At 44.9% G+C, this 21,786-nt stretch overlaps 1 protein-coding gene across 1 annotated transcript in view; it reads left to right on the forward strand.

Moving 5' to 3' along the window:
* LOC109871003 (voltage-dependent L-type calcium channel subunit beta-4-like) overlaps window positions 1–21,786 on the forward strand; it is a 60,832-nt gene that overhangs the window by 31,690 nt on the left and 7,356 nt on the right. Inside the window, exons 4-9 of the mRNA XM_031806020.1 lie at window positions 9,265–9,395; window positions 10,722–10,798; window positions 11,877–11,896; window positions 12,605–12,685; window positions 17,586–17,644; window positions 21,105–21,214. Coding sequence (XP_031661880.1) covers window positions 9,265–9,395; window positions 10,722–10,798; window positions 11,877–11,896; window positions 12,605–12,685; window positions 17,586–17,644; window positions 21,105–21,214 — 478 coding nt within the window. The remainder of the gene's footprint in view (window positions 1–9,264; window positions 9,396–10,721; window positions 10,799–11,876; window positions 11,897–12,604; window positions 12,686–17,585; window positions 17,645–21,104; window positions 21,215–21,786) is intronic.

Below are 21,786 nucleotides of genomic sequence, written 5' to 3' on the forward strand. Positions count from 1 at the left end.
CATACATTTTCCCTGACACCCAAAAGTATAAATTTGTATAATTGCAGGAAATTAGCTTTAAAATTACAACATTTTCTCTCCACCCCATGGTAAAATGTGTATACCGGAAGCAAACTTGCTTTAAAACTGCAATAATGTCTCTCTTCCCAATGGCAAAATTAGTAGAATGACATGACATTTGTTATAAATTGCTCAATTGTCTCTTCGCCCCTTGGCAAAATGTGTAGAACTCCAGAAAACTTGCTTTGAAACGGCAACATTTTCACTACGCCACATGACAAAATGTGTAGAATTGTAGGAAATTAACTTTAAAGCGTACATTTTTCTGTCCACTGTCATTTCTCTCCACCCGCTTGGTGGGTACTAAGATTGAATCATACTACACCGGCTCTGATGCTTGTCGGATGTGGCAGGGCTTGCAAACCATTACAGACTACAAAGGGAAGCACAGCCGAGAGCTACCCAGTGACACAACCCTACCAGACGAGCTAAACTACTTCTATGCTCTCTTTGAGGCAAATAACACTGAAACATGCATGAGAGCACCAGCTGTTCCGGAAGACTGTGATCACGCTCTCCGCAGCCAATGTGAGTAAGACCTTTAAACAGGTCAATATTCACAAGGCCGCAGGGCCAGACGGATTACCAGGACATGTACTGCGAGCATGCTCTGACCAATTGGCAAGTGTCTTCACTGACATTTTCAACCTGTCCCTGACTGAGTCTGTAATACCAACATGTTTTAAGCAGACCACCATAGTGCCTGTGCCCAAGAACACTAAGGTAACCTGCTTAAATGACTACCAACACGTAGCACTCACGTCTGTAGCCATGAAGTGCTTTGCCCAACAGATCCACAGATTATGCAATCTCTATTGCACTCCACACTGCCCTTTCCCACCTGGACCAAAGAAACACCTATGCGAGAACGCTATTCATTGACTACATCTAAGCATTCAACACCATAGGGCACTCAAAGCTCATCAATAAGCTAAGGACTTTGAGACTAAACACCTCCCTCTGCAACTGGATCCTGGACTTCCTGACGGGCTGCTCCCAGGTGGTAAGGGTAGGTAACAAGACATCCGCCACGCTGATCCGCAACACAGGGGGCCCTCAGGGATGCGTGCTCTGTCCCCTCCTGTACTCCTTATTCACCCATGACTGCACGGCCAGGCAGGACTCCAACACCATCAATTAAGTTTGCCGATGACACAACAGTAATAGGCCTAATTTTTGCGAGTCGTAGAACCACTGAATTCTAATTTCAAAGCTGTGGCAAGTTTAGCGTAGTCATTTAGCACGTGTTGCTGTTGTAGACTAATGAACCTTGTCACGTGTCTATTCAATGTTTGCTTCAACAGGTTAACCCTGTCACAACCTGTAGCGTTCGTGTAGCCATCCAACGCGTCCTCTATGTCAGCTAGGAACGTCTCAGTATCGTTTGGCTGACCTGGAACGGGGTCAAAGGTGGGGAAATTCTTGATGAGTTTGTCAAGGTATTCCTGCGCCAAGCGAGCGGAGAGGGTTCGCTTCATCCTGTGGAGAGATTGGGGCCGAAAGGCCAAGAGTAGAAGCCAAGCCTTGTTGTTGTTGGCCAAGAGGCGCAATATTACTCTGTGCCGAATGGCCAAGAGGAGAAGACTGAGGGACACATGAGGGAGGCAAGGTCTGAAACCTATCGTCTTTACTCCTGTGAGTACAGGGCTCCGGTTGCTTGGATTGGTAGTCACGCTGTAGAGGATTTCCTCCAGATGGTACCTAAGGGTGGTATTCTGCTGCATTGCAGAGTCCACTTGAACGCTTAGAGTACTGATTTTGGACACGTGAGTGTCACACTTGCTCTTTTCGGTCTCAAACTTATCTGTCATGGTTTGCAGATAGAGGTCTTGAGTATGGAAGGAGAGATTCAGTGATGAGATTTCCTCCGCTTGGGGCTGTTTTTCTGCAAAGGGACCAGGACGACTGATCCGTGTAAAGGAAAGAATGAATGGGGCCATGTATCGTGAGATTTTGAGTGAAAACCTCCTTCCATCAGCAAGGGCATTGAAGATGAAACGTGGCTGGGTCTTTCAGCATGACACTGACCCCAAACACACCGCCCGGGCAACGAAAGAGTGGCTTCGTAAGAAGCATTTCAAGGTCCTGGAGTGGCCTAGCCAGTCTCCAGATCTCAACCCCATAGAAAATCTTTGGAGTGAGTTGAAAGTCTGTGTTGCCCAGCAACAGCCCCAAAACATCACTGCTCTAGAGGAGATCTGCATGGAGGAATGAGCCAAAATACCAGCAACAGTGTGTGAAAACCTTGTGAAGACTTACAGAAAACGTTTGACCTCTGTCATTGCCAACAAAGGGTATATAACAAATTATTGAGATAAACTTTTGTTATTGACCAAATACTTATTTTACACCATCATTTGCAAATAAATTCATAAAAAATCTTTCTTTCTCATTTTGTCTGTCATATTTGAAGTGTACCTATGATGAAAATTACAGGCCTCTCTCATCTTTTTAAGTGGGAGAACTTGCACAATTGGTGGCTGACTAAATACTTTTTTGCCCCACTGTATATAAATGTAGGCAAGTCAGTTAAGAACAAATTCTTATTTACAATGACGGCCTGCCAGGGAACAGTGTAACAGTGTAACCCACTTTTCCCATTGTAAATAAGAATTGCCTTGTTCAGGGGCAGAACGACCTTATCAGCTCGGGGATTTGATCCAGCAACCTTTTGGTTAGTGGCCCAACGCTCTAACCACTAGGCTACCTGCCACCCCAAAAAGACAAATACATAGTCAAGAAAGAGTGTGCTCTTTCCAGTCTTTTCAGTCCTGTGAAGCAGGTCATCAGCAGATTGTCACTGTCAAAAACACTGTCCTTGGAGAGCAATTCTGAGGTAATAATTTTTGCGCGGACTGAGCAAGCATTTCTTTTTTTGTATTTATTTTACCCCCTTTTTCTCCACAATTCCAGTTGGTAGTTACAGTCTTGTCCCATTGCTTCAACTCCCGTATGGACTCGGGAGAGGCAAAAGTCGAGAACCGTGCGTCCTCTGAAACACTTCCCCGCCAAGCCGCACTGCTTCTTGACACACTGCACGTTTATCCCCAGAAGCCAGCCGCACAAATGTGTCAGGGGAAACACCGTGTCAGCATGCATGCACCCAGCCCGCCACAGTAGTCGCTAGAGCGCGATGGGACAAGGACCGGCCAAACCCGACCAGCCAAACCTTCCCTAACCTGGACGACGCTGGGCCAATTGTGCGTCGCCTCATGGTTCTCCTGTTCACGGCCGACTGCGGCAAAGCCCGGTATCTAACCAGGATTTTGTGAGCATGGCACTGACCTTAAAGATCTCATCCAGGCCTGTCTGTTTGACTCCAAGTACCTTGCTTGCTGTGGTGATAATCCTTCTCAGCATATTTCTCTGGCTGACAGACAAACCAACAAACAATTGCAAAAGTAAAAAATACTCTCAATGAAAGATTTGTAAAACAGAGTCAGTATAGTACAGTCAACATTTAAAGAACCCAGCTTTTTTGGAGAAAGTACAGGCTCTGTTGACCCTTTTTGTAGATCACGTCTGTACATTTACTCCACTGAAGCTTAGCGTCCAAGAGGACACCCAGATATTTGTATTCCTCTACAATATCTATGTTCTGACCTCTGATAGATGTGTGATTCATCACACCACTCTACAAAGGACTGGGCCATGGTGTCCTTGTTTTTCATCATGCAACAGGCTGATCAAGGCAGTGTCATCAGGCTCAGGAAGTCCAACAGCCACAAAACCAGCCCCCCATCTAAGGAGAAGTCCCGAATTAGTCTCTGTGCCAGAATGTAAGGCTGGATTGTGTTGAAGGAAGAAGAAAAGTCCTACAAACAAAACCCTGACATGGGATTTCCTCTCGATGTCTATAGACCATGTTGATGAGAGTAGAAATGGCATCATCAACTTCTCTGCTGGGCTGATAGGCAAAGTGAAACAGGTCGAGGAGCTTCTGGGTGGTGCTGAGAACATGACTTTTCATAATTTTCTCAAGGCGTTTCATTACTAAGGATGTCAAGGCGACAGGGCGGTAGTCATTCAGCACAGAGGGATTAGATGCTTTAGGAATGGGTATAATTATTGAGTTTTTCCACAATACTGGCACGTGTTGCTGGTCGAGCGAGGATTGGAAAATATCTGTAAAAACACCAGCCAATTGTTTAGCACGGTGCTTTAACACATGTCCACTTATTTTGCCTGAGCTTTTGTGTGCGTTACATCCACTGAACAACTTCAAAACATCATCCTGTTTAACAACAACCCTCTCAAACATTTGTAATGATGCTTCCATTTGGTTTACCTCTGACATAAAGTTGTCTGAATCAAATCTTGAGAAGAAAACATTCAGTTCATTAGCCATGTTCTGGCCCTCATGTCACCCAAGGTCAGCACTGGTTTTTCCCCTGCCTATGTGGGGGGCACTAGACATGGATTTAATCCCTCGCCTGGCCACCCTTGAGTTTCCTGGGGCGAGGGTCCTCTCCACCCTTTGCTTGTATGCCTCTTTGTCCACCAGTGTCTGTCTTTTGATCTCACGTTGTACATCTCTTAAAGCCTGTCTATCACCCTCAGCATAAACTGCCTTCTTCCTATTAAGTAGTGATTTTAGATTTTTTGATACCCAAGGCTTATTGTTAGAGAAGATTTTTCAGGTTTTAGTAGGCACAATTGACAACACAGAGTTTTACAGAAGTCTGAAACAACATCTGTGAGTTCATCGAGATCAGTGCTGCTGTCCTCAAATACCTCCCACATAGTACAGTCAAAACACCCCTGGAGACCAAATACCTCCCACATAGTACAGTCAAAACACCCCTGGAGACCAAATAACTCCCACACAGTACAGTCAAAACACCCCTGGAGACCAAATAACTCCCACACAGTACAGTCAAAACACCCCTGGAGACCAAATACCTCCCACATAGTACAGTCAAAACACCCCTGGAGACCAAATACCTCCCACATAGTACAGTCAAAACACCCCTGGAGACCAAATAACTCCCACACAGTACAGTCAAAACACCCCTGGAGACCAAATACCTCCCACATAGTACAGTCAAAACACCCCTGGAGACCAAATACCTCCCACACAGTACAGTCAAAACACCCCTGGAGACCAAATACCTCTCAGTACAGTCAAAACACCCCTGGAGACCAAATACCTCTCACATAGTACAGTCAAAACACCCCTGGAGACCAAATACCTCCCACATGGTACAGTCAAAACACCCCTGGTGACCAAATACCTCCCACATAGTACAGTCAAAACACCCCTGGAGACCAAATACCTCCCACATAGTACAGTCAAAACACCCCTGGAGACCAAATACCTCCCACATAGTACAGTCAAAACACCCCTGGAGACCAAATACCTCCCACATTGTACAGTCAAAACACCCCTGGAGACCAAATACCTCCCACAAAGTACAGTCAAAACACCCCCGGAGACCAGATACCTCCCACATAGTACAGTCAAAACACCCCCGGAGACCAAATACCTCTCAGTACAGTCAAAACACCCCCGGAGACCAAATACCTCTCAGTACAGTCAAAACACCCCTGGAGACCAGATACTTCCCACAAAGTACAGTCAAAGCACCTCTGGAGACCAAATACCTCCCACATAGTACAGTCAAAACTCCCCTGGAGACAGGTGATAATGTTGTCGTTCCAGATCTGGACAGTTTTAACTGTGGGTTTCTCCCTCTCCAGGAGCCGACAATAGGTTGGCCTGAGGTAGACAACATTGTGGTCTGATGTCCCCAGGGGAGGTCTGGTGGTGGCAGAGAACGCATTTGGTATTGTCCCATAGCACAAATCAAGAGTCTTATTTTTCCTAGTGGGACATTTCACATTCTGGTGGTACATGCGCAGGACTGTGCAAAGTACAGTTGTTAAAATCCCCTAAAATAAATGTGAGTGCGTCTGGCGAGATAGATTCCAGTTTCTGTGACAGATTATAAATCATCTCTGATGCTTTTGCTATATTAGCTTTAGGTTGAATGTACACCACGGTAACAAACAATTGAGGGAACTCACAGGCAGATAGTAGGGTCACAGTGACACAGAAAGCAGTTCAGTGTCGAGGGTTTCAGAGTCTCTCTCTTACCAGGATCCATTTACACCACTGGTCCCTGACAAGCAGGCAGACGCCCCCGCCGTGAAGTTTCCCTGTAACTGTCAGATCACAGTCCGCTTGGACCAGAGTGAAGCCGGCTCCATTTCCCTGTAACTGTCAGATCACGGTCCGCTCTGACCAGAGTGAAGCCAGCCGGCTCCATTTCCCTGTGACTGTCAGATCACGGTCCGCTCTGACCAGAGTGAAGCCGGCTCCATTTCCCTGTAACTGTCAGATCACGGTCCGCTCTGACCAGAGTGAAGCCAGCCGGCTCCATTTCCCTGTGACTGTCAGATCACGGTCCGCTCTGACCAGAGTGAAGCCGGCTCCATTTCCATGTGACTGTCAGATCACGGTCCGCTCTGACCAGAGTGAAGCCGGCTCCATTTCCCTGTGACTGTCAGATCACGGTCCGCTCTGACCAGAGTGAAGCCGGCTCCATTTCCCTGTGACTGTCAGATCACGGTCCGCTCTGACCAGAGTGAAGCCGGCTCCATTTCCCTGTAACTGTCAGATCACGGTCCGCTCTGACCAGAGTGAAGCCGGCCGGCTCCATTTCCCTGTGACTGTCAGATCACGGTCCGCTCTGACCAGAGTGAAGCCGGCTCCATTTCCCTGTGACTGTCAGATCACGGTCCGCTCTGACCAGAGTGAAGCCGGCTCCATTTCCCTGTAACTGTCAGATCACGGTCCGCTCTGACCAGAGTGAAGCCGGCCGGCTCCATTTCCCTGTGACTGTCAGATCACGGTCCGCTCTGACCAGAGTGAAGCCGGCTCCATTTCCCTGTGACTGTCAGATCACGGTCCGCTCTGACCAGAGTGAAGCCGGCTCCATTTCCCTGTAACTGTCAGATCACGGTCCGCTCTGACCAGAGTGAAGCCGGCTCCATTTCCCTGTGACTGTCAGATCACGGTCCGCTCTGACCACAGTGAAGCCGGCTCCATTTCCCTGTGACTGTCAGATCACGGTCCGCTCTGACCAGAGTGAAGCCGGCTCCATTTCCCTGTAACTGTCAGATCACGGTCCGCTCTGACCAGAGTGAAGCCGGCTCCATTTCCCTGTAACTGTCAGATCACGGTCCGCTCTGACCAGAGTGAAGCCGGCTCCATTTCCCTGTGACTGTCAGATCACGGTCCGCTCTGACCAGAGTGAAGCCGGCTCCATTTCCCTGTGACTGTCAGATCACGGTCCGCTCTGACCAGAGTGAAGCCGGCTCCATTTCCCTGTAACTGTCAGATCACGGTCCGCTCTGACCAGAGTGAAGCCGTCTCCATTTCCCTGTAACTGTCAGATCACGGTCCGCTCTGACCAGAGTGAAGCCGGCTCCATTTCCCTGTGACTGTCAGATCACGGTCCGCTCTGACCAGAGTGAAGCCGGCTCCATTTCCCTGTGACTGTCAGATCACGGTCCGCTCTGACCAGAGTGAAGCCGGCTTCATTTCCCTGTAACTGTCAGATCACGGTCCGCTCTGACCAGAGTGAAGCCGGCTCCATTTCCCTGTGACTGTCAGATCACGGTCCGCTCTGACCAGAGTGAAGCCGGCTCCATTTCCCTGTGACTGTCAGATCACGGTCCGCTCTGACCAGAGTGAAGCCGGCTCCATTTCCCTGTGACTGTCAGATCACGGTCCGCTCTGACCAGAGTGAAGCCGGCTCCATTTCCCTGTAACTGTCAGATCACGGTCCGCTCTGACCAGAGTGAAGCCGTCTCCATTTCCCTGTGACTGTCAGATCACGGTCCGCTCTGACCAGAGTGAAGCCGGCTCCATTTCCCTGTGACTGTCAGATCACGGTCCGCTCTGACCAGAGTGAAGCCGGCTCCATTTCCCTGTGACTGTCAGATCACGGTCCGCTCTGACCAGAGTGAAGCCGGCTCCATTTCCCTGTAACTGTCAGATCACGGTCCGCTCTGACCAGAGTGAAGCCGGCTCCATTTCCCTGTAACTGTCAGATCACGGTCCGCTCTGACCAGAGTGAAGCCGGCTCCATTTCCCTGTGACTGTCAGATCACGGTCCGCTCTGACCAGAGTGAAGCCGGCTCCATTTCCCTGTAACTGTCAGATCACGGTCCGCTCTGACCAGAGTGAAGCCGGCTCCATTTCCCTGTGACTGTCAGATCACGGTCTGCTCTGACCAGAGTGAAGCCGGCTCCATTTCCCTGTAACTGTCAGATCACGGTCCGCTCTGACCAGAGTGAAGCCGGCTCCATTTCCCTGTCCGGGACTCTGTTATCCAGCCAAGTCTCAGTAAACGCCAGCAAACAGGCCTCCCGGTATTCGTGTTGGAAGCAAAAATTTGCTGAAAGCTCATCCGCTTTAACCCTCAGTGACAGGGCATTGATCAGCAAGGTGGTGGGAAGGGAAATGTATTCTTTAATTTTTTAACTCTTTGTCTGATTGCCCCATGTTTTCTACGTTTGCATTTGGGTTTGTAATCCACTCGCAGACAATCAGGGATTAGATGGGTCATTGGGATATCTATCGCGTTTGTGTTTGAGTTGCATTGTAGTAGGAACTCTCTGCTGTATTGGATTCTGCTGCCAGTAGCGCTTTCATCATTTAGTCTGTTTGTAGCAGGTATGTACATGATCAACAAGATCAGTCCAACACCCCACCACTGTAAAGCCATCGTTGACAGATGGCAAATAGTTTACAAACAAAGTGTTCAAATTCATGTTGCAAGTTCTAGCAACAGACCTAGCAACAGACCTAGCAACAGACCTAGCAACAGACCTAGCAACAGACCTAGCAACAGACCTAGCAACAGAAGCTAGAACTCATCGAATCCCATTGTGACGCAGAGGGGGACACTATTTGGCATGACAGGCCCCCAAAAGGCTAGAGCCGGCCCTGACTGTATGTCTATGAATTGTTACACACTTCTGTTCTAAGACATTCGCTTTGTGTGGCTTTGCCCACAGCCACATATAATGTGTATTTTTCTGTGGAGTTTGCACACTGTCTTCTGTTCTGTTGTTTGTGTTGTCTTGTCCACTACAGACGTACAGCAATGAGTGTACATGTCAGTGTATAACAAACACACACACACACACTCACTTCACTCATTGTGTTGTTTAATGTTGTCTTGTCCACTACAGAAGTACAGTAATGACTGGTGGATCGGCCGGCTGGTGAAGGAGGGCTGTGAGATCGGATTCATCCCCAGCCCTCTGAAACTAGAGAACATCCGTCTACAGCAGGAGCAGAAGAGAGGTACACGCTCTTACGGGTAAGGCCCTGGTTGAGGGGCTGGGCAGGGGCTGGGGGGTGAGAAGTTTACTGAGTGGGTGGGCTTGTTTGGGCAAATGGGCTGAGCTGGTGCTGGGAGGGTTTGGTTGGGTGGAGGGGCTGTGTTGGAAGGTGGGTTTAGGGGCTGGGGGTTGGTTGGTTGGGTGGAGGGGCTGTGTTTTGGAGGGTGGGTTTAGGGGTTTGATTGTGTTGGTTGGGTAGAGGGGCTGTGTTGGAGGGGGAGTTTAGGGTCTGGGGGGGGCTGGTTGGGGTGTTGAGGGGTGGGTTGTGGGTTGGAGAGGGGATAACTGTTTCTAAGAAATGTCCTGAATAAGCATTAATCAACTATTTATAAACGACTTAATTAAGCATTTGTAAAAGTATTATAAAAGGTTACTGAAGAGGGAAAGCGACATGGGTGGGTCTGATGAGAGGCCACCTACTCCAGGTGTGGCTCTGCTGTAACTAGGGTGGTTTACTCATAATAACATATTGGTGACACTAATATGAAAGAGATGATATGCATCATTTTATATAAGTTTCCTCATTGCGGACTATGACAGAGAGAATAGTCATTCTCCCACTATTGAGTCATTCAGCTCTGTTTTAACTCTTTGTCGTCTACTTTAAAGGACACTTCAGCGTTGGCCTCATGTTGCCGAGGGTTACGTTATGTAACAATTGTGGTAAAACAGTGGGTATGTCATCTCACATAGTGCCTCGATAGATATTATCTCCAAGACAATCACTGCTCATAAATGATATATTAGCCTCTTTAATCCCAGCCCCTTTGTTATCACAATTCCTGGAACAATGTGTTGTCAATACTCATCTATTCTAGAATGTATTTATAGTATTCATCCATTCTACTGGTAGACCATTCTTTTCTAATGCTAAGTATTCAACATGGACACAAATCAAACTTTAGTTTAGAAGTGCATTTAAAACTGTAACAAACTTTACTTTAGAAGTGCATTTAAAAACTGTAACAAACTTTAGTTTAGAAGTGCATTTAAAACTGTAACAAACTTTACTTTAGAAGTGCATTTAAAACTGTAACAAACTTTACAGTAACAAATAATACAATGAAAGAGATAAAAATAAGCAAAAGGCAATAACAGAGAATAATTAAATAACATTAAAACACCAAGGATGTCTAAAGTAACAATAAAATGACTGATTAAAGACAGAGAACTCTGTTATTTACCCTGTTTCTCCTGAGGATGGGAGTTCTGTGGGACTCCCGTGATGGATGAGACTATCTGTCTGTGTTCCACATTAATGTTTCTTCTCTCTATCTCTGTCTATTATCCTTTGTGCCTTGCAGTAAGTCCAGTGGGAATTCCTCCTCCAGTCTAGGAGACATGGTTTCAGGCGGGTTCAAATCCAACCCTCCCTCTGCAGGTGAGCCTCCAGACAGAAGCCTATTAGGGGAAGAGCGTCTCTCCTGGTCGAGCGCCTCCCTACCCGTTTGTCAGAATTATTCATTTATCATCCAAAACTATGATCTAATTGTCCTTGTCTCTAACATACCATATCATTGTTGCTCAGTGAGTAGTTTATTAACTATTATTATTTATGTATTATTATTATTGTTTATTTTATGTTTATTAACATATCAAATCCAGTGTTAGACGAACTGTCGGTCACTTCACATTAGTGAACTATGAACTGAATGGTTATCAGAGTATATGTACTCAATGACACTGTTCTACTCTGAGAAAAATCAAGTTACTTCAACATGCTGCAGCTGCTCAATATAAACTTTTAGAGTAAGTTAATATGTGAAAATAGGGAACAGTGTCTGGAGGTTGGGTGGATGGAATGTGGAGTTGTGCGATCTTTGTGTCTTCCAGAATGTGCCATGCACGTTCTATTGGACTGGAATGAGGTGAGCCATGCACTCACAGTCCTCCTCCTCTTCCTCTTCCTCCAAGAGGATTATGTCCAAGCATTGAGTTTGCTTTAAGGCAAACATAACCCTATAGCCCAAACCCTGTTGGGTGAAATGTTATGGTTTGATGACAAGTTAAGATGAGAGATGCTTTATCCAAATATAAGGATTTGCTCCATCTTATATCCATCTTAACATAAATTGAAATATTACTCTCTTAATTTTAATTTATTTTAAAAAATGTCAAAAAATAAACACTTTTAAAGGATAATGCAACTTACCAAAGTCTTTAGCAGACTCACTTAACAAGTGTAACCAAGGCTGTCACCTGCAAAGGAAGGTTTGGAATAGAAGCAACAAATAAATCAAGTGTTTTGACCACTAATATACTGTCTACATACTGTATATGTAGTACTTCATTTATTTGTGTGATAAGGCATTTGCATCCATTATTGTACTCTTGAAATATTTCCATCAGTATTAGAGGAGTACTGAAAAGGTATCTCTCTAACGTGTTGTACTGTATATTGTATTACGTTTCTGCCTGGCGTTCATAGGCAATTATCAGTTGTTTTCTCATTTTTACAGGAAAACAGAAGCAGAAAGTGGTGAGTAGTAATAACACGTTTTATTCACATTAATCCATCCACAGGTAAACCCCAAGATCTGTCACCACACAGAATCTGGTTGCACCTAGACTAATCATATACTGGATTATATATATTACTGTGTTATTGATCTAGGTGCAATGGCATCCTCCATATCAGCGTTTCAATCTTTATTTTATTTTATTTATTTTAACTAATAGGTTGGACTTTATTCACCCCAATTAATATCTTAGGAAGAAATACCATGAAATGTCTTTGCAGACCTGATTGAGCTCACTTTAATACCATGTAGACCGGTCTTCTTTTATTTCATTCCAGCCCTGGCAAGTACCAGGGCTTAATGATGCTATTAAATTGATAGACCAAAGAAAAATAGGAGTTGCATAAATGAATTGGATGGCTCATCTTTAACAATGATCTGCTGGCAGTATTTTAATTATAACACTTTTCCAGCACATTATCAGGAAGTAAAACAGAAACATCCCAATGTCTTAATACCATAACTTAATGTCTGACAGTAATATATCCAGCTACTGTTATACTCATTATTTTGTACCTGTGTTGTAACACTGTTGTAACACTGTAATTCCACAGATACACTTTCTTGGTATTAAATAATACTTAATAAAAGGACATAATGGTGAATGGCATGTTACATGTTACTGTTGCTGTGTCTGTGCTCCCTCTAACCCTCGACCTCTGCTACAGACTGAAAACATCGCTCCCTATGACGTGGTCCCCTCCATGAGACCAGTGGTCCTGGTAGGACCGTCCCTGAAAGGATATGAGGTAGGCATCATGACAATCATATTTTCAGTCTCTTGTACAGTGTTTTATTCGGCCTCCAATACAGCTATCCAGAACAACTGCAATATTTGGTTGTGTGCCATACAGGGACTCCAATTCCCAGCTCTCCCTTTTGGAATCTATATTGAGGGCCGTCAACGTGCAGACTAGTGGTTGAGATGCAGCTTCATTGAAGAGGTTCACTGACAGTGAATAACTCCCTCGTTCATTGTCAGAGTAGATATTTGGAGCTATCCAAAAATAACAGCTATGTCTGGCTTATCCATTCATTGGTAACTAACCACCAATGAGGGTTTGCAGAAAAAGGAGGGCAGCATCTTTTCCTTGATATGTATGGGGGAAGTGGGGAGCCAGGATCATCGTCGGTCCTCATTGCCGCGCCACTGTGTTGCTGTGGTAACAACCTTCTGGGTAAAACACATCAGTCTGAAAAAGTAGAGCATGGCTTGAAATTAGAAACACAGAGATAAACAGCACCAGAAGAAGCTCTGTGTGTGTGTGTGTGTGTGTGTGTGTGTGTGTGTGTGTGTGTGTGTGTGTGTGTGTGTGTGTGTGTGTGTGTGTGTGTGTGTGTGTGTGTGTGTGTGTGTGTGTGTGTGTGTGTGTGTGTGTGATAGTACAGTGTAAAAAAATAAACAAGACAATTTATGCGAAGGTTATGCGAAGGTGGATGGAATGGAGGCACAATTTCTTCTTCTTAATGTGATTTTTTCCCCCCAATTTACAGAGATGTGTCTATTGGTCCAAATGATCCAATTACGCTGACTTGTGTGAACAGCATGATGCTGTTGTTATTAATGCTCAATGTCAAGATACCTTACCGAACATCCTTTTTACTCTAAAAATGTCCCTTGTGAAATGTAAAAGAAAATGTTTTAACGTTGCCGTGAAATATTCTGAACAAAAATATAAACGCAACATGCAACAATTTCAAAGATTTTGCTGAGTTACAGTTCATATAAGGAAATCAGTCAATTGAAATACATTATTTAGGCACTAATCTATGGATTTCACATTACTGGGAAAGGGCACACCCAATGGGGAGCCAGGCCCAGCCAATCAGAATGAGTTTTTCCCCACAAAAGGGCTTTATTACTGACAGAAATACTCCTCAGCACCCTGCCCCACCTCCCCTCAGACGATGCCGCAGGTGAAGAAGCTGGATGTGGAGGTCCTGGGCTGGCGTGGTTACAAGTGGTCTGCGGTTGTGAAGCCGGTTGGACGTACTGACAAATTCTCTAAAATGACATTGGAGGTGGCTTATGGTCGAGAAATTAACATTGAATTCTCTGGCAATGGCTCTGGTGGACATTCCTGCAGTCATTATGAAAATTGCATGGTCCCTCAGAACTTTAGACATCTGTGGCATTGTGTAATATGACAAAATTGCCAATTTTAGTGACCTTTTATTGTCCCCAGCCCCAGCACAAGGTGCACTTGTGTAATGATAATGGTGTTTAATCAGCTTCATGATAACACACACCTGTCAGGTGGATGGATTATCTCGACAAAGGCTCAAATGTTCACTATCAGGGGATGTAAACAAATTTGTGCACAAAACCTGAGAGAAATACGTTTTTTGTGCATATGGAACATTTCTGGGATCTTTTATTTCAGCTCATGTAACTGTAACAGTATAACGTTAGTCTGTCCCCTCGCCCATACCCGGGCTCGAACCAGGGACCCTCTGCACACATCAACAACTGACAGCCACGGCCCTTGCAGAGCAAGGGGAACCACTACTTCAAGGTCTCAGAGCAAGTGACGTCACCGATTGAAACGCTATTAGCGCGCACCACCACTAACTAGCTAGCCATTTCACATCGGTCACATAACAGCACTTTACATGTTGCGTTTATATTACATGTTGCGTGTATATTATCCAGGTCAACCAGTGGTTGCAGGAATATGCTCAATGCCTGAACCATTGTCGGGGCGGCAGGTAGCCTAGTGGTTAGAGCATTGGACTAGAGCAAGATCGAATCCTGAAGTCCTGAAGTGGTATCAATAAATTGATGAGAGAGGAGCTGTCAGACTTGATACCATTACTCAATGACATTGACTTCAATCTCAAATTCACTCTTGAATGTGACACTAAACGTGTTCATTGCCTCTATGTTTATTGAGAAATCAAATGCAACCCTGTTTACAACTCTGTATAGAAAAGAAACAGACAGAAATACTTTATTACAAGGGGACAGCTTCTACCTGAGCCATTAAAAAGGGGACTTCCAGTTTTTCAGACTGCACAATACATGCCACTCCACAGAGGACTATCTAGAAAAAGCAGTGGATTTGCACAATAGTTTTTTAAGAGGCTACTCTCCACAATGTGTGGATTAAGCTCTTAATTTGGCATTAGGGAAAACTGCTACAAAAAGACCCACTAGAGCTAAAGAACACTATAATGTTCACCACCACATGAACTCGCGCAAAGTGGGAGATGCTGTCAAGAAACACTGGCATGTTTTATCATCAGACCCAGTTTTGCCAGCTGAATTTAACAATCCACCACTTATTGTATATAGGAGAGGTCGCAATTAACACGATTATTTTGGTCCAGCCACAAAAGAAAACGAGCCAGGCTCTTTTACGCCTGTTAAGGGATTCTTTATCAATAATGACTAATTATGTATACATTTCAATCAGGACTGACTAATCAGAATACTATTATGTTACTGTATAGATGTATGAATTTTATTTTAATCCTAGTACTGAATATAATGTGTGTAATTATAATCAAGAATTAGAACAATGACTGTCTGTTCATTTGGTAGAAATGAATGAACTTATCGTCAGACTGGCTAGAATGCTTATCTACACAGGAAGACCTTGGCTCGGTCATAAATTATCTAAATTGGTGAGAGACGATGTGGGAAGGCTTGAGAACTATACTGCCATTATACCGGAGTGGTGAAGAGACGGGACAGTTCGAAAACGAATGACGTCATTTTCAGTTTATAACCTGTGGTAAATTGTTTCATGTTCAGTACTCTCGAGAGTAAACGCTACTGATTGATTGTGAGACTGGTCTCTGTCCATTTTATGCAAATAAGGGTCTTACAAATTCTTAGGAGTGGACAGAGTGTTTAATTGAATTGGTTAAATAAAACATAAAGGAATTGAATTCCTGTAACAACGCCATCTTCCGAATGGTAGCTATAAATGCAGAGGTTGTGCACAGTGTAACAATATGATGTGTGAATATTGCTGTGACCCGCATACAGGAAAACTGTTCACAAAAATGACATTATTAAATGCTCCACCACCCATGTTATCTACATGATTAAATGTCCATGTGGGCTGTGTTATGTAGGTAAAACCTCTTGTTCTTTCAAACAGAGAATGATTTAACATAAAAGTTAAATCAGGAGACATGACAGGGATTATCCAGTCTCAGTACATTTTAATGACCAAAAACCTTTAGATTTTGTGTCATAGAGAAAGTTAAGATATCAGACAGGGGAGGTGATATAAATAATACTCTGAGTAAAAGAGAATGTTTTGGGATTTTCACCCTCAAGACATTATTTGTTAAAGGTTTTAATGATGAAATGCCTATGTATGTTATGCTGTAAATGTGAACATGAATTAATTCCACCATTTCAGAGTACTCTGACGTTTTTATTGCGCTGTACCCAATGATTTATGAAAACTTGCTTGATTGGTTGATGTCCTCATTTTGGTTTTACAGACGTGTTTAATATGTTTAATGTACACACTTTATTCAAATATTTATGAAATGTACATTGTTATATTTGTGTAACACTTATTTTCCCTCGACTCCAAGCCCATTCGTTGCATTGAACGAATGTGAGTGGAGCTATAAGGGTGCTATTTAAAAGAAAGCTCACAAAGGTCTGACGAAGGCCTTGAGGTTGAAACTTAAAGCAGTGATACTAGAAAGAGCCGTGTGCAGGTTTCCCCTTTTTGTCTTATCTTATTCAACTGTTACCATGGCACCTGCAAAAAAGATAGCTCAGATGTGCAAGTGCCTTTTGAATTTTGTTCAGTGTATATAGAATACGGTTATTGTTGTGTGCAAAAAACACAAATTGTCTTCAACTCCTTGTCGTTATATATGTGGATATATAACAATATAACAATTGCTCCCTGCTCCTTGCTAGCCTTGTCCTTGCAACTACAGTTCTTTTCATCTTCAGATTCTAATTGAAATACCTTGCAAAAATAGCATTCATGTAGACTGGTCTGACCTGCTATAGCCCAATTCATCACACTGAGTTTTTATGACACTTCATTTTAGGCCTTAATTACCTTATTTAATGTAACCAGGATTAATTCTGTAGAAAATTAGGTGGAAAGAAACCAGAGATCATGCTTCTCCTTTGCTGGATGTTTTGGACCAGTGGGATAATTCACAGGCAGGGCAAGAGGAGCCTGGTGGGACCTAACGGTTGGATGTCATAATGAGGAATATGGAGAAGTCTTTATTGGATAGGTAATGGTGGTGGATAGGGAAATATGGGACAGGGTCTTAGCACTCATGCTACGTTCATACTGAAATCAAAAAGGAAGACAAGGTTGACAACTGTTCTTTTGACATCCTTGGGCACCTTTGTCCATAACATGTGCTATTTTTTAACATTGAACATCAAGGTATGTAGCATCACCATATGAAATGGGTCTTGTCACAAGGGCTTTCTTGCCATGAGGAAGACTCTTTGAAAGGCTTGCTGTAGCTGTGAGGAATTGTCAATGCATTTCTACTGGTTTATTTCCATTCTGGCTGTCAACCCTTTTCACTTTCCCTCTCTTTCTCAACCTCACTTTCTCTCTTTCCCTTCTTTTTCTCCATCCTTTCCTAACTTTCTCCTCTGCCATCCTCTGCTGCTCTTCCTGGCTCTGTGTGCTGCGTGTGCAGGTGACAGACATGATGCAGAAAGCGCTCTTTGACTTCCTGAAGCACAGGTTTGATGGCAGGTGAGGAGTTGTGTTTTCAGCACTATCCCTGTCCCTGCGTACTGTCAACCCTATCCCTTCATATTGCACTAACACTCTGCCTGCTTACTGTAGCATCAGGCTCTCAGCTGCTCATGGCACCTATGCAAACTACTATAAGCTAGTGCGGAAAATACACTGAATGTACAAAACATGACATAGACTGACCAGGTGAATCCAGGTGAAAGTTATGATCCCTTATTGATGTCACCTGTTAAATCCACTTCAATCAGTTTAGATGAAGGGGAGAAGCAGGTTAAAGAAGGATTTTTAAGCCTTGAGCCAATTGAGACATGGATTGTGTATGTGTGCCATTCAGAGGGTGAATGGGCAAGACAAAATATTTGAGTGCCTTTGAGGGGGGTATGGTAGTAGGTGCCAGGTGCACAGGTTTGAGTGTGTCAAGAACTGCAATGCTGCTGGGGTTTTCACCCTCAACAGTTTCCCGTGTGTATCAAGACTGATCCACTACCCAAAGGACATCCAGCCAACTTGACACAACTGTGGGAAGCATTGGAGTCAACATGGGCCATCATTCCTGTCAAATGCTTTCGACACCTTTTAAAGTCCATGCCCCAACGAATTGGGGGTGCAACTCAATATTAGGAAGGTGTTCCTAATGTTTGGTATACTCAGTGTAAACACCTTCCTAATATTGCGTACCACTCCCAATTGAAGTGGATTTAACAAGTGACATCAATAAGGGATCATAGCTTTCACCTGGATTCACCTGGTCACTCTTTGTCACGGAAAGAGCAGGTGTTCTTAATGTTTTGTATTAAACTATTAGGCTATTTCTTCACATAATAAGCGCAGAAATGCACACATGACAGTAGGCTATAAATACAAATGTTCCATTAGCAGGAAAACACCATTATCAAAAGTGAGCTCAAATGTGATTATGCATGTAATGCTTTACTTATAAAGGTGCATTTTTATGGTGAAAATGTTCTTCCCCAAAGTTGAAACTCATGTGCTGATTATGTATGCCAGTTAGGCTCTACACCCCTTGTAAAGCGGATTCATGCGCTTAATTTTAAGAAGTTATTTGGCCAGTTTAGTTGTGATACAAACCATATCAAAACATATAGGCCTATGGGCTAGGCTACATGTGTCACGTTCTGACCTTATTTCCTTTATTATGTCTTTGTGTTAGTTTGGTCAGGGCGTGAGTTGGGGTGGGTAGTCTATGTTCTTTTTTCTATGTTGTATTTCTGTGTTTGGCCTAGTATGGTTCTCATTCAGAGGTAGCTGTCGATCGTTGTCTCTGATTGAGAATCATACTTAGGTTGTCTGTTTTCCCCATTTTGGTTGTGGGTGATTATTTCCTGTGTCTGTGTTTTCTGTTTAGTGTATGTCACCTTGCAGAACTGTTTCGTTTCTTCTATTCACTTCGTTATTTTGTTTTGTGTGTTCAGTTAATAAATTAACATGGACAGTTACCACGCATTGGTCCGATATTTCATACTCTGAAGAGATCCTTTACAGAATCACCCACCACAACCGGACCAAGCAGCGTGGTAACCAGGAGCAGAGGGTTCTGGACTCCTGGACATGGGAGGAGATTTTGGACGGAAAGGGTCCCTGGGCACAGGCTGGGTAATATCGCCGCCCCAGGGAAGAGCTGGAGCAGCCCAAGCAGACCGTCGGCATTATGAGGAGTTGGCACGGCAGCGCAACAGGGACGAGAGGCAGCCCCAAAAAAATCTTGGAGGGAGGCACCCAGGGAGTGAGACTAAGTCAGGTAGGAGACCTGAGCCAACTCCCCGTGCTTACCGTGGAGAGAGGTGGACCGGGCAGGCACCATGTTATGCCGTGAGGCGCACGGTGTCCCCAGTGTGCAGGCATAGCTCGGTGCGCTACATTGCAGCTCCTCGTATCGACCGGGCTAGAGTGGGCATCGAGCCAGGAGCTATGAAGCTGGCTCAGCGCATCTGGTCTCCAGTGCGTCTCCTCGGCCCGGGGTATATGGCACCAGCCCTACGTACGGTGTCCCCGGTTCGCCAGCACAGCCCAGTGCGGTCTGTTCCACGCCGCCGCACTTGCCGGGCTACGGGGAGTATCCAGCCAGGACAGGTTGTGCAGGCTCGGTGCTGGAGACCTCCAGTGCGCCTCCACGGTCCGGTCCATCCGGTGCCTCCTCCATGCACCAGGCCTCCGGTGGCAGCCCCACGCACCAGGCTGTCTCTCTGTCTCCTCCCTCCAGGTGCTCCCTCCTGTCCAGCGCTTCCAGAGTCTCCCTCCTGTCCAGCGCTTCCGGAGTCTCCCTCCTGTCCAGCGCTTCCGGAGTCTCCCTCCTGTCCAGCGCTTCCGGAGCCGCCCGTCTGTCCTGAACTGCCTGAGCCGCCCTTCACTACGGCGCTACCGGTGTCGCCCTTCACTACGGGGAAACCGGAGTCGCCCTTCACTACAGGGAAACCGGATTCGCCCTTCACTACGGGGAAACCGGAGTCGCCCTTCACTACGGGGAAACCGGAGCCGCCCTTCACTACGGGGAAACCGGAGTCGCCCTTCACTACGGCGCTGCCGGAGCCACCCTTCACTATGGCAATGCCGGAGCCGCCCTTCACTATGGCAATGCCGGAGTCTCCCATCTATTCGGGGCCCGCTGCAAGGGTCCCCAGTTCGAGGTCGGCAGCGAGGGTCGCCGCTCCAAAGGCGCCACTTAAGTGGGCCAAGACTATGGTGGAGTGGGGTCCACGTCCCGCGCCAGAGACGCCACCGCGGACGGACACCCACCCAGACCCTCCCCTATAGGTTCAGGTTTTTCGGCCTGAGTCCGCACCTTTGGGGGGGGGGGTGATCTATGTTCTTTTTTCTATGTTGTATTTCTGTGTTTGGCCTAGTATGGTTCTCATTCAGAGGTAGCTGTCGATCGTTGTCTCTGATTGAGAATCATACTTAGGTTGTCTGTTTTCCCCATTTTGGTTGTGGGTGATTATTTCCTGTGTCTGTGTTTTCTGTTTAGTGTATGTCACCTTGCAGAACTGTTTCGTTTCTTCTATTCACTTCGTTATTTTGTTTTGTGTGTTCAGTTAATAAATTAACATGGACACTTACCACGCTGCACATTGGTCCGATATTTCATACTCGTCGTCAGACGTCGAAGAGATACGTTACAACATGAGGTGTGCGACTACGTTTAGAAAAAGTTGCAAAAAAATGCAGTTTGTTATGCTGGGCATCATTCACAAGTGATAATATATCATAGGCTAATATTCACCTGGTCAGTCTTAGTCATGGAAAGAGCAGGTGTTCTTAATGTTTTGTACACTCAGAATATGTAAAGCAGTTATACATGATCATTGAATACTTTGCCAAAGTAAATAATCTGACCACCTGTTTTGACTAAACACTTTCTCTAGGATTATAAACATGGTAGTAGCCATACTTTACATGTGGGTTTGTGATATTCTGTATGCATTGAATCTGTTGCATTTAGGATATCTATTACGAGAGTAACAGCAGATATAGCTCTGGCCAAGAGGTCAGTGCTCAACAACCCCAGCAAGCGGGCCATCATCGAAAGATCCAACACCAGGTCCAACCTAGGTATCATCTGGATGACACTGAATACTGCTATTCTTCACTCAGATGTTTTGTATATGTTAAAAAGGAAATTATAAACTGGGTGGTTCGAACCCTGAATGCTGATTGGCTGAAAGCTGTGGTATATCTGACTGTATACCAGGGGTATGACAAAACATTTATTTTCACTGTTCTAATTATGTTGGTAACCAGTTTATAATCGCAGTAAGGCACCTTGGGGGTTTGTTAAGGGCTGTATCCAGGCACTTCTCGTGGCGTTGTGCTTAAGAATAGCCCTTAGTTGTGGTATATTGGCCATATACCACACCCCCTCGTGCCTTATTGCTTAATTATACAGTACCAGTCAAAGGTTTGGACACACCTACTCATTCAGGGGTTTTTCTTTATTTTTGCTATTTTCTACATTGTATGATAATAGTGAAGACATCAACACTATGAAATAACACATATGGAATCATTTAGTAACCAAAAAAGTGTTAAACAAATCAAAATATATTTGAGATTCTTCAAAGTAGCCACCCTTTGCCTTGATGACAGCTTTGCACACTCTTGGCATTCTCTCAAACCAGCTTCAT

Source organism: Oncorhynchus kisutch, linkage group LG26, assembly GCF_002021735.2.
Source record: "Oncorhynchus kisutch isolate 150728-3 linkage group LG26, Okis_V2, whole genome shotgun sequence".
In the NCBI taxonomy this organism is placed as follows: domain Eukaryota; kingdom Metazoa; phylum Chordata; class Actinopteri; order Salmoniformes; family Salmonidae; genus Oncorhynchus; species Oncorhynchus kisutch.